We start from the raw sequence: 13,489 nt of genomic DNA on the forward strand, positions 1-13,489 counted from the left end.
GTTAGTGATGGCACACTTCTTGCATTAAGGAAACTATTATGAATAAGTTGATGGGGTTCCAGTGGGCTCTTGCTGATTGAAGTGGCACTTTGAGTCATATTTGAGAGGACCAAAATTCTGTTCCCCAACCAAACATGAAGATTTAGGTTTCCAGTAGTCTCCCCTTATCACTTAAGGCAAGGACCAGAATGCTTCCTTTGGAAAGGACATAACCAGTTTCTTTTTCTAATTGGAGCAAGAACTCCATATCTAATGACTTCTTAATCTTCCTTTCTTGCTTCTTTCCTTCTATTGGGCTTGCCTTAGTAATCATTTGAATGCTGACCAAGAAAGGTATCAAGTCTGTCTTCCAACCATCTGCAAAAATAAGAAATCTTCTGGACCTTGTGAAAGTTAACCTAGGGCTTCTTATACCCAAGACTCTCACATTCTGTCCAACCAACTGCAAAGATAAGAACTGTCTAGACAGTGTGAAAGGTAACCTCAGTCTTCACACACCTGCAGTCTTTCGCATCCTTTTCGACTGTAGAAAATCTTACATTGGACCAAAATTGTGATGTGTCTCATGACACTCTGAAAATATGAAATATATACAACATAAGACTTGAGCCAGAAGACAAGTCTGCACTGTCTGTCTGAACATAGTTTATGAGAGGAGACAAAAACATCATCATACTGCACAGTATGGGTCTGTGGCGTGTCTCTGCAATTGTTATGGAATAATCATAATGAGATTTAATAGATCACTGCCACCAAGTTCTAGATGATGACACTATGACAGACTGGCATTTTGCCAGGGGGTAAGAGTGCAGAACATGATACTCTTAAACATGTCTACACGTTGGGGATATATGCAGGCTGTAGCACAAAGAAGATTTTGTTGAATTTATTGAAGTTTTTAATAATGAGAAATTTAGCACAATTCTTTCTATTCTTGGAAGTCTTGATTTGTACACAGTTTTGAAGGAAGGAAGATTGGTTTCTGCACTATGTGATCAAAAGTATCCGGACACACCCAAAAACATATGTTTTTCATATTAAGTGCATTGTGCTGCCACACTGCCAGTTACTCCAGATCAGCGACCTCAGTAGTCATTAAACATCATGAGAGAGCAGAATTGGGCAATCTGCAGAACTCAAGGGCTTTGAACGTGGTCAGGTGATTGGGTATCACTTGTGCCATATGTCTGTTCATGAGATTTCCACACTCCTAAACATCCATAGGTCCACTGTTTCGGATGTGATAGTGAAGTGGAAACATGAAGAGATACGTACAGCACAAAAGCGTACAGGCCGACATCGTCTGTTGACTGACAGAGACCGCCAACTGTTGAAAAGGTTCATAATGTATATTAGGCAGACATCTATCCAGACCATCACACAGGAATTCCAAACTGCATCAGGATCCACTGCAAGTACTATGACAGTTAGGCAGGAGGTGAGAAAACTTAGATTTCATGGTCAAGCGACTGCTCCTAATCCACGCATCATGCTGGTAAATGCCAAATGACACCTCGCTTGGTGTAAGAAGCGTAAACATTTAACGATTGAACACTGGAAAAACTTTATGTGGAGTGACAAATCATGGTACACAATGTGGCGATCTGATGGCAGGTGTGGGATGGTGAATACCCAGTGAACATCATCTGCCAGCTTGTGTAGTGCCAACAGTAAAATTTGGAGGCGGTGGTGTTATGGTGTGGTCGTGTTTTTCATGGAGGGGTCTTGCACCCCTTGTTGTTTTGCATGGCACTATCACAGCACAAATCTACATTGATGTTTTAAGCACCTTCTTGCTTCCCACTGTTGAAGAGCAATTCTGGGAAGGCAGTTGCGTCTTTCAACACGATCGAGCACCTTTCCATAATGCACAGCCTGTGGCGGAGTGGTTACATGACAATAACTTCCGTGTAATGGACTGGCCTGCACAGAGTCCTGACCTGAATCCTATAGAACAGCTTTGGGATGTTTTGGAACATCGACTTTGTGCCAGGCATCACTGACCGACATCAGCACCTCTCCTCAGTGCTTAACTCCGTGAAGAATGAACTGCCATTTCCAAAGAAACCTTTCAGCACCTGACTGAACGTATGCCTGCGAGAGTGGAAGCTGTCATCAAGGCTAAGGATGGGCAACACCATACCGAATTCCAGCATTACCAATGGAGGGCACCACAAACTTGTAAGTAATTTTCAGCCAGGCGTCCGGATACTTTTGATCACATAGTGTATGTCCTGTCGACATTGAGGTGATTAGAGATGGAGCACAATCTTAGATGGCATCAAGGATGGGGAAGGAAATTGGCTGTGCCCTTTCAGAGCAACCATCCCATCATTTGCCAGGAGTGATTTAGGGAAATCATGGTAAATCTAAATCTGGATGGCTGGACGTGGGTTTGAACCATCGTTCTCCCGAATGTTAGTCCAGTGTGAACGCACAGTTTTCATGTATTGCGGCTTGTCTCTGAAATATGATGCAGACGAGATTTCTAAATGAATAAATGAGCTGCAAGAACAATAATACGAAGAAAGACATGCACTTATAATTGTACAGATAAGGAACTGAGCAATAGAGAGGCACTTCAAAATGCTCTTGATTGCTGTATCTCATTAATGATGCTTTGATTCTTTAATCAGTGTGCATTAATGTCATTGGTGTTGTTTGCCCTCCCTCTTTTGAGAGTTCGTGCTTGGCACTCACCGAGCCCAAAACTATTGCAGCACATTCTTTCTTCCTTCCCTGGCTGCATTTCCTTCACCCTGCCCCTCCCTCCCTACCCTTGCTCCTTCCCCATTGCCCCTCCCTTCCCCTCTCTCTGTGTTCTGACTTGTATAGACCTGGCTATCCACTTAGTTCCCTGTATTGCTTGCAATTTTGTTTTTTCTGCCTGTCCTCTTTCATTCTTTTTGGTATTTAGGTCCCCACTTGAGGTCTGACCTGCACTTCTAAATTTTCTGTTTTTAGTGTAATCCATTTGTAGAACATCTCCCTCCCTAGCGTCTACAGCATGGATTCCTCTCCTCCCTTTCCCTGTTTCTTCCTCGCCATAGCCCTCCTCCACCCTGCTAGGTCACCAGCACGTGTAGCCAGTCTGTGAGGTGGGGCTCTTATGTACGCATTTGATTGAACCCTCTGACAACACAGGGATCACACTACTGATACCTGAGCTGTTCCCTCGAATCATATGCCAGGTGTGGTTACTTGTCTTCCTGGAGCATTGGAACTCGCAACGGCCACAGTGCAAGGCGGCCCTTGCTGTCGCTGGATGGTGCCCATGGGAGAGCTCCTGATCGGAGTGGGTGATATCAGGGCAGATGCTTGGAGCAAGAAGTATATCAAGCTGCAAAAATCTGGCCGCTCTCAAACATATGTCTCTTTGAATGGTGAAGGATTATTGAATGCTGCTTCGTATGACCTGGCAGCCTTCCCTTCCCTGACTACTTCAGGGGGGCAGGGCTAGGCTCGCTGACCTGAGATGAAGCACTTTCCCCACTACCTTTTCTGTACTAGGACAGATGAGGACACATTCACTGCCACAAAGCCATTACTTTTTGTGGAGAATATCAAGGACATGTTTGGTGAAGGAGAGTCTCTCAGTAAGATGCAGTCGGACTCCCTGTTGATCAGAGCTTCTTCTGCCACTCAGTCTGCAGCTCTTCATGCTTGTGATCCTGAATATGGTCCAGGGAGTGATTTTTCATAAGGACTGCATCCTGCAAACTGATGAGGCACTCCAGGCTAATCTAGAGCAACACAGTGTTCATTTTGTTCATGCAGAAGGGTCACAAAGACAACCACACTGATACCGGTACCTTTATTGTGGCTTTTGAGGGGGATATCCTCCCAGAGGGGGTCAAGGTTATATGCTAAAGATGTGACGTGAAGTCGTACGTCCCACCACCCATTAGGTGCTTTTGGTGCTTGCATTTTGGGCATATGTCTTCCCGCTTTGTGGTGGAACCTCTGTGTAGTGACTGTGGACACCCACTCCATGAGGGAAGCCCCTGTTTTCCACCAACTGTGTTTATCAATTGTCTTGACTGTCTCTCCCCTCACTCACCGAATTGCCCAGTGTAAAAGAGAGAAAAGAAGATCCAAGAGCACAAGCCTTATGCTGAGGCTCACCTAAAATATATGAGACACTCCATCCACTGTCACTTTCTTCAACTTTTACCTCTGTTACATCCTTTCCCCCTCTTACAGCTTCCTTACCCCAGCCCCGTCCCCCTCTCCCCTCCCCCTCCCCTGCAGTTCCCAAAACCTCCCCTCCCGGAGCCACTCCCCCTCCCCAGCCAGATATGTGCGCCCCTTCTTTGGCACCTGCCAGTGATGGTGCTCCCCCCTGGAGCCCCTCTTCCCAGCATCTCTTAGGCCACAAGCCTACTACCACAACTTGACCACAAGACTCACCATCTGGACGCCCCAAGGTTGCCTGCTCTCTTTTGGTTCTGGATTTTGTAGACGCCTTTACTCTCTCTGTGCTCTGTTCTCCTCCACCTCTGAAAGATAAGAACAAGAAACTTAAGTCCCAAGACAAGACCCCTCCGGTTGTCTCAAAGGTGCCATCTCGACCTTCGCAACCTGAGTCTGACATCTTATTTGTAGATGTCATCCCATCCTTGTCGGGTATGACCATTGACTGAGTGACATGACCCCCTCTCGGCTTCTTTATTTCTAACCTGGACTCTCGTCACGTGATCATCCAGTGGAATTGCAAACGGGACTATCATCACCTGCTGGAAATACAACGTCTTGTTTCCTCATATTCTGTGTTCTGTCTTGTTCTTCGAGAAATGCACTTTCATGATGAGCACACTCCAACATTTCATGGTCATTGGGCATTCTGTTGGAACTGCGCCGGCCCTGGGGTAGCTTCTGGTGAGGCCTGCACTTTGGTTTGCTCTGTTGTCATTAGTGAGTGGATTCCTCTTCATACCAACCTGGATGTAATAGTGGTTAGAGTGCAAATGACTCCAGCCATCATTGTTTGCAATGTCTACCTTACTTCAGATAGGCCACTTGCTTATGTTGAACTGTCTACCTTAATAGAGCAACTCCCACTCCTGTCCTTCCTCCTCAAGGACTTCAGTGCCCACCACCCACTGTGGGGGTAGGTGGGGTCTCCTAATTGACTAACTTATTACAAACTTCAATTTGTGTGTTCTCAACTACAGTTGCCCTAGTCACTTCAGTACCACTCAAGGCACCTTGACAGCTGTCGCTCTCACGCTCTCCTATCTGGTCTTCTGGCTTCCCTACATTGGACATTCCTTGACTATCGTTGTGACAGCGTCCTCTTTCCAGTTCTATCATTCCCCTGCTGTTGCAAGGCAGAAAGCCTCCCCCCCCCCCCCCCCCCCCCTCTTGCCCTCCACTGGCTGGTGTGGCCGATTGGTGCTAGGCGCTACTGTCTGGAACCATGTGACCGCTATGGTCGCAGGTTCGAATCCTGCCTAGGGCATGGATGTGTGTGATGTCCTTGGGTTAGCTAGGTTTAAGTAGTTCTAAGTTCTAGGGGACTGATGACCTCAGAAGTTAAGTCCCATAGTGCTCAGAGCCATTTGAACCATTTTTAGACAGCCCCCCATGTTGGGCATTCCGCAGAGCCAGTTGGCCTTCGTATACGTCTGCTGTGCACGTTGACACCTCCCTTTTGAATTGCATTGATGCGATCGTACAAGGAGTCTCTGCCACTATTCTTCATGCTGCTGGCACGGCTGTCCCCCTATCCATAGGTCCCCCTCCCTGTCGACTGGTACCAAGATGGACCAAGAATGTAGCAGTCGCCGTCCAAGACTGCTGATGGGTACTTTGGAATTTAAACGACACCCTTTACAGACCAACTTCCTCGCTTTTAAGCGTCTCCATGCTAAGGCTCATTACCTTATTAAGCAGAGTAGAAAAGGTATGCTAGGAGCACTATGATTCCCAGCAGGGAACATATGCCTCTTCATCGCAGGTCTGATCCAAGCTCTGTAGCCTTCTGGGCCACCAGCGACAGTCAACTGTCCATGGCCTAAACCTCCAAAGTGCTCTGTGCACTGATCCGTTGGTCCTTGCAGAACATCTTTAGACACACCTGGTGATGGCATCCCACTACCTTCCACCTACAGAAATACCAAGTTGAACAGACCCTCCTCTGTTTCAACATGCATCATGCTGAACTGTATAATTTACCCTTCATCGAATGGGAATTGGTGCAGGCTCTTAACTCTTCACAAAACACAGCTCCAGACCCGGATTCCGTCCACAACCAGATGATCCAACACTTTGACATTATCCAGAGGTAACATCTCCTCAGATCTCCAACCACATTTGGCTCACGGGTACTTTCCCGTCACAATGGTGAGACAGTATTGTTATCCCCGTCCTTAAACCCGGAAGGAACCCATGTTGGGTACTCAAATCTCGGGGCCTTTTGTCCCTGTATCAGAGTGGCTTTCGGGAAGGATAATCCCCAACTGATCATTTACTCAGATTGGAAACAGCAATCCGACAAGCTTTTACTAACTGTCAGCACCATGTCACTGTCTTCTTTGGCCTACATAAGGTGTATGACATGGCTTGGCGCCATCACATTTTAGTTGCCCTCCATGACTGGGGCTTCCATGGCCATCTTTTGATTTTTATCCGCAAGTTTTTATCTCACTAGCTCTTCCTGGTTCGAGCTGGTGCTTCACTCAGTGCCCTCCAGATTCAGGAGAACGCTATCCAACAGGGTTCTGTGTTAATTGTCACCCTCTTCCTCATAGCCAACAATGGACTTGTAACCTGTGTTGGGCCTGTGGTTACCTCAGCATTGTACGTCGAGGATTTTGGCATCTGGTGCAGCTCCCACTTGGTAGCATCTGCTGAGTGCTGGCCCCAAAGTGCCATCCGATTGCTTGGGCCATCTCACATGGCTTCCAATTTTCTCCCTCCATAACATGGGTTATGAATTTTTGTCATCAACCCACAGTACACCCCAATCCAGAACTTTATTTAAGTGACCAGCTCCACAATGTTGTAGCACAGTCCTATTTCTTGGGCCTTATTTTTGATAAAAAGCTGACGTGGCTGCCTCATATACACCACCTAAAGACTACATGCATGCAAAAGCTTAATGCTCTTCACCTCCTGGCTGACACATCTTGGGGTGCAGACCTTGCCACCCTTCTCCATCTCTACCGTGCTCTGGTCCTGTCCAGACTAGTTTATGGTAGTCAGGTTTGTGACTCAGCAGCTCCTTCCACTCGGCAACTACTTGACCCTGTTCATCACTACTTGACCCTTTTCATCACTGTGAAGTGCATCTGGCTAGTGGTGCCTTTTGCACTACTCCTGTTGACATTCTTCTCACAGAAGGGTGATTCTCCCTCTGCAAATATGATAGAGCCAACTCTTAGTTTCTTACGCAATCACCATTTGCCAAGTCCCTGATCATCCCGTAACCCTTTGCAAATGGGGCATGTCTGCCTCTTGATTACTGCCCATGGGTGGGATTGCTGGTTGGAATGCATCTCACTTCCCTAAATCTGGATCTCCATCTCCACTCACTGGAATGCACCCTGTGTATTTCCTCTAACACCTACCCTTGGATGGTGCCTAGACCATGGATTAGGACCGACCTATTCCAGGGTTCTAAGGTCTCTGCCACTCCAGTGGTTTTCCAGCATCTTGTATATGCCATTCCAGGGTGCCACCATCTTCTACACTGATGGTTCTAAGATGATAGATAAGGTGGGATACACCTTCATGTCTCCTACTGGCTTAGAACACCATTTATTGCCGGGATCATATAGTGTGTTCACAGCAGAGCTCTTAGCCATTCACAGAGCCCTCCATTCTGTTTCTCAGGCCTCCCTCCGCACTGTGTTAATTTGTACTGACTCAATGAGCAGCCTGAAAGGTATCGACCAATGCCAGTCTTCTCACCATTTTGCCTCTCTTATCCATTACCTTCTCTCTGCCCTTTGCCATGTCACCTGCTCAGTTGTCTTTCTCTGGGTCCCAAGTCAAATGTGCATCCCAGGGAATGAACTGGCTGATGATTTCGCTAGAGAAGCAGACCCCCCCAATTCCATTTCATGATTACAGCTGTAGATATGTGGATCTATATCATATCTCTCTTTTCCCAAAAGTGGAATGACATCTGGTGCGCTACTGCTCACAGTAATAACCTCCACATGATCAGTGAGTCTACTGCAGTTTGGCACTCTTCCTTCCACTCCTCTCATAAGGCGTCCACTGTCTTTTTTATGCTGTCTACGTCATATATTGGTGGAATGTTCCCTTCTTTTGGCCCTTCATCCTAAGTATCATCTTCCAGATTCCTTAAGTTTAATATTGGTAGATGATTCATGGATGGTTGAACTCGTCCTCAATTTCCTTCGTGAAAGTGGTTTATATTTTGAGATATGAGGTTTTGCTTTACTCCTGGAGCAGGGGCAGGGTGGTTGTGGTTGGGGCCTCTCTCCACATTTTCTCGGTCTGGGACCCATGACCACTCCCCCTTATCCCTCTGTTTTCCCATTTTTTAGATTTGGACTACCATTTTATACCTTCTACTGTGTGTATTTTAACTTCCTCATTTTATAGTTTGACTCCTCTCCACTTTTAGCGGACGCTCTCTCTTCTGTGTGTAACTTTGGAATCGTGGAACTGATGACCTTGCCGTTTAGTCCCATGACCCCTCAATCAATCGATCAATCAATCAATAAATTAACCACAGTTTGATGGTGAGCACTTATGCACATAGACAAGTCATTGGTTGCCACCTCTCCTCACTGAAAACTGCATAGAGACTGGAGCATTGTAGACACTTGACTATTTTACACTTGACCATAACCGTTACAGGACAGGAAATACGTGACTGAGCTGTGGGATGAGGTGGTGGATTGGCGTATAAGACAGGTCTTGCATGTTGGTTATCCAACATTTATGATGCAGAATTCAGAGCACAGTTGACATAGGCATGGACTTGTACACTGTGTAGATTGGGGTATTAATGTAATTCTGATTTGTGTGTGTGTGTGTGTGTGTGTGTGTGTGTGTGTGTGTGTGTGTAGGGGGGGGGGGGATTGTATTTTTTATAGGATAACTCTTACATTGTTTGCTGAACATGAAGGCCACTACCCAATTGTGACCAGCCAGTCACAAATTCAATTATCGTGTTGCTGAACATAATGCTTTCCACAACACCAATTACTTCTGTAGGTGCTTCAGTATCTGTACTGTTTGGATCCCTCTGCCACGCTCACACCGTCAACAGCACCTCTTAACTGTGTTGAAGGAATTGCCCAACCTCCACTAGTCCCCTCCCTATCATATTACATGTACTCTCACTTTTCCTGTCCTCTCATTTTCCACATTACTTCTCCACTTTCAAACCTTACCTTTGGCCTCCCCCCACATTTGTCCCAAACCCTTCCCTTTTAATTTTATGAATGTCACCATTTTGAGTCCAGTTTGGATGTTTATGTGCGAGAGAAAATGAACTTACCGTTGAAACAAGTATAATAGTTTGAAAGCTCATAATATCTTTATACTGTTATGTTTTTCTCTGTACCATCATTATTCAGTGACAGGTTAGTGGTTGCCTTTCCTTATTATTTCATGAAAGAAGTTTTGTGTAACATATTTTGCCATCACTTGTTTTTAAAATATATTGATTGAGTAGTTGTGTTTTCTCATTCTACGTATAATTTCATTATTACAATACTGTTTGATCATGTTGTAAGACTAGCCAAACAGTCATAGCAAGGCTCATAATTTAGCGACTGTGGGTTATTTCAGTTGATGTAATAAGATTAAAATTTCAGAGACATCAACAGACTGCTTTGTCACTTAAGCAGATAAATTACTGTTAGTCTGTTCTCATTTCTGTGGTGACACTTGGTTAAAAAATTGAAATTCTATGCTTCTGTTCAACTGCAGCCATTTTCTTTTGTAATCCTGCTGTCGAATTATGTTAAGTGTAATGAGTGTGTTGTATAATCTCTTTCCAGTTTCGCATGAATGAATTTGGAATTATGGAGATGATTGATGAAGATGACTGTGAAAAGCTGAAGCAAGACTGTAAATCAGCCCCTGAAGCTCAGGAATGTGAAAATGAAAATGCTGAACAAACATCAGCTACAAATGATTGCTCTTCCATTCTTAAGGCTGTGGACAAAAGGGAGGAAAAACATTCCAGTACCAGTAAGTGTGTTCAATACACACATTGTTTTTCTAAATTTAATTCATTCTTTTATGAAATAAAAGTAGGCAGTAAGTAATTTAGTGTTTGAAGAATGGAAAGAAATGTTTAATGATACTGTTTCTATTTATAGCTCCCTCTTTACAACAGCAAGTCGTACGTCCTCCCAAGAAGGAGAACCCATCTGGAGGTAATTCAGGACAAGCAGCTGATGGAGGTAGCAGCAGTAGTGGCACTGATGAAATCTATTGTTGTGAGGGATGTGGCTGTTATGGATTGTCAACAGAATTTGTCTCTTCACGGTTCTGTAGTGATCTTTGTGCTTCAAACTTTGCAAATAGGCGTGCTCAACAGAGCAAGCGTGAACGTGATTTGCTTCTACTCCGTTTGCGGCGACGCAAGAAGCGTTTATTGCAGTTAATGCAACAGCAGCAGTCGCAAAACTATGCACGGCATCGCCTGCGACCAATGCCTCGTGATCGTCAGTTACTTCAGCATTTACAACATCATTATGCTCGTGCTGTGCAAAGTGGCATGGTGTCCAGTACTGCAAAAGAAAACTGTGAAATAGAGATATCTGCACAGCCTGTGGCCAAGTCTGATGAAACAGCAGATGATGTATCAGATGACAAAGTATGTATTTGAAATCACAGTACACATTACTGGATTTTCATTTAGAGTAGTTGTATTTTTGATGCTTATAAAACCCATTGGAAAGTGGTGCTTCCTGAACATCTTAATTCATCTATTTTTGTATCTTAAAAAGATGAAGGCAACAGCCACCATCTCACTAATTATTCGGTTGGCGCGCAAGTTCGTGGCATTTTCTATAAGTTTAATAAATGCAACAGATACACATAACAGACTTTAGTCATCAGTAATATATTCTACATCAACATGTACATCTATATAGATACTCTGCAAATCACATTTAAGTGCCTTGTAGAGGGTTTATCGAACCACCTTCACAATTCCCTGTTATTCCAATCTCTTATAGCTCGCAGAAAGAACGAACACCTATATCTTTTCGCACGAGCTCTGATTTCCCTTATTTTATCATGGTGAACATTTCTCCCTATGTAGGTTGGAGTCAACAAAATATTTTCGCATTCAGAGGAGACAGTTGGTGATTGGAATTTCATGAGAAGATTCCATCACAACAAAAATGCCTTTCTTTTAATGATGTCCAGCCCAAATCCTGTATCATTTCAATGACACACTCTCCCATATTTTGCGATAATACAAAATGTGCTGCCCTTTGTTGAACTTTTTCGATGTACTCCATCAGTTCTATGTGGCAAGGATCCCACACTGCACAGAGTATTCTAAAAGAGGACAGACAAGCCTACTATTGACAGTCTCCTTAGTAGATCTGTCACATTTTCTGTGTGTTCCTTCCAATTTAAGTTTGTAATTCAGAGGTATTTAGTTGAATTTATGGCCTTTATATTTGACTGATTTATCGTGTAACCGAAGTTTAACAAATTCCTTTTAGCACTCACGTGGATGACCTCACACCTTTCGTTACTTAGGGTCAACTGCCAATTTTTGCGCCATTCAGATATCTTTTCTAAATCATTTTGCAATTTGTTTTGATCTTCTGATGACTTTATTAGTCGATAAATGACAGTGTCATCTGCAAACAACCTAAGATGGCTGCTCTGATTGTCTCCCAAATCGTTTATATAGATAAGGAGCAGCAAAGGGCCTATAACACTACCTTGGGGAATGCCAGAAATCAGTTCTGTTTTACTTGATGACCTTATGTCAATTAGTACAAACTGTGACCTCTCTGACAGGAAATCACAAATCCAGTCACACGACTGAGACGATATTCCATAAACAAGCAATTTCACTATGAGCCACGACTGTGTGTCAATAGACTGTTTTCTTAGAGGTAATTCATAATGTTCGAACACACTATATGTTCCAAAATCCTGCTGCATATCGAAGTTAATGATATGGGCCTGTAATTAAATGGATTACTCCTACTACCTATCTTGAATATTGGTGTGACCTGTGAAACTTTCCAGTCTTTGGGTATGGATCTTTAGTAGAGCAAATGGTTGTATGTGATTGTTAAATATGGAGCTAATGCGAAATTTAAAGTTTTCCTGGTGAACTAAATATTCAAAAAGATTTCGGGCTTGCAGCCGGTCGTCGTTAACTTCCATCCACGATATTTCGAGTGGACAACTGCCAGCCATCCTCAGGTGAGCCATTGAAGACTGACGAAGATGCCCTCCGTTCCATAATATATAGCGTGCAGCGAGTATTATTCCGCGCATGCGTCAAAATCATTTTTCTAATTTTCACAGGATGTCATGTCATGCCCTCCACTAACAAAACTAGTTATTTCAATAGGTCATTTTCCTGTGTTTAAAATATGGTTTGGTTTGTTGTTATTCGGACTGCTTATAACATTTAAATAGCATTTACCATCAATATTATCACAAAATATCTCTTTATTTTTACGTAATTAAAGCTTAAAAACCATTAAATATCAAGATTTGGTCATGTGATTGAAAATGCATTATGTTCCTCCATGGCAGACCTTCAGTGCACAGTATCACTGTTCGTTTTTGGAGCATCACCTGCAACCAGCTTTGCGAAAGAAGCGGCAACACTTTCTGCACAACCCACCCATCATTTTGTATGACAATGCGCAGGCATATACAGCACAAGCTGTGGCTGCTCTGTTTGATTGATGGGACTAGGAGTACTGTACCATCCACCATACGCTCTGGACTTAAGTCCTTTTGACTTTGAGTTGATTCCGAAGATGAAGGAACCACTTTGTGGCATTCGCTTCAGAACTGTTCCAGAGATTCGACAGGCAGTAGACCACTCCATTTGCACCATCAACAGAACAGGCTCTGCTAACAATATACTACACCTTCCACATCACTGGCAATGGGTTCTACACAATGCTGGTGACTTTGAATTACAATAACAGGTGCAAATATGTAACTCTTTTGTATCGGTTGTGAATAAATAGTTGCCATTATTTAAGTTCCAACCCTGGGACATTGTATGTAGTGTTAATGCATTCTGTGGAACTGACACACTCTGCATCACCAGCAATTCATAAGGTGCACTTCAGAAGGTTCGGTATAACTTTGTGAATCATCCTGTATTTGCTTCTTCTGACTTACCGGGGCAGAGATAGTGTAACATTCTTGCTCACTCTTCAGTTTGCCGACCTGTTAAGTAAATAAGTCTATGATCACAATCTGACAGCTTACCCTCCTTCACACTTTTTCCTTCCTTTGCCCCCTCCAATCCGTTACACTCCCAAAACACAATTTATCC

The 13,489-nt window shown here is 43.9% G+C and overlaps 1 protein-coding gene across 1 annotated transcript in view; it reads left to right on the forward strand.

Annotated features, from left to right (window-relative positions):
* LOC126182031 (lethal(3)malignant brain tumor-like protein 3) overlaps positions 1-13,489 on the forward strand; it is a 79,897-nt gene that overhangs the window by 25,160 nt on the left and 41,248 nt on the right. The window contains exons 6-7 of the mRNA XM_049924818.1: positions 9,987-10,179; positions 10,311-10,810. Coding sequence (XP_049780775.1) covers positions 9,987-10,179; positions 10,311-10,810 — 693 coding nt within the window. The remainder of the gene's footprint in view (positions 1-9,986; positions 10,180-10,310; positions 10,811-13,489) is intronic.

This window comes from Schistocerca cancellata, chromosome 1, assembly GCF_023864275.1.
Source record: "Schistocerca cancellata isolate TAMUIC-IGC-003103 chromosome 1, iqSchCanc2.1, whole genome shotgun sequence".
NCBI classification, from domain to species: Eukaryota; Metazoa; Arthropoda; class Insecta; order Orthoptera; family Acrididae; genus Schistocerca; species Schistocerca cancellata.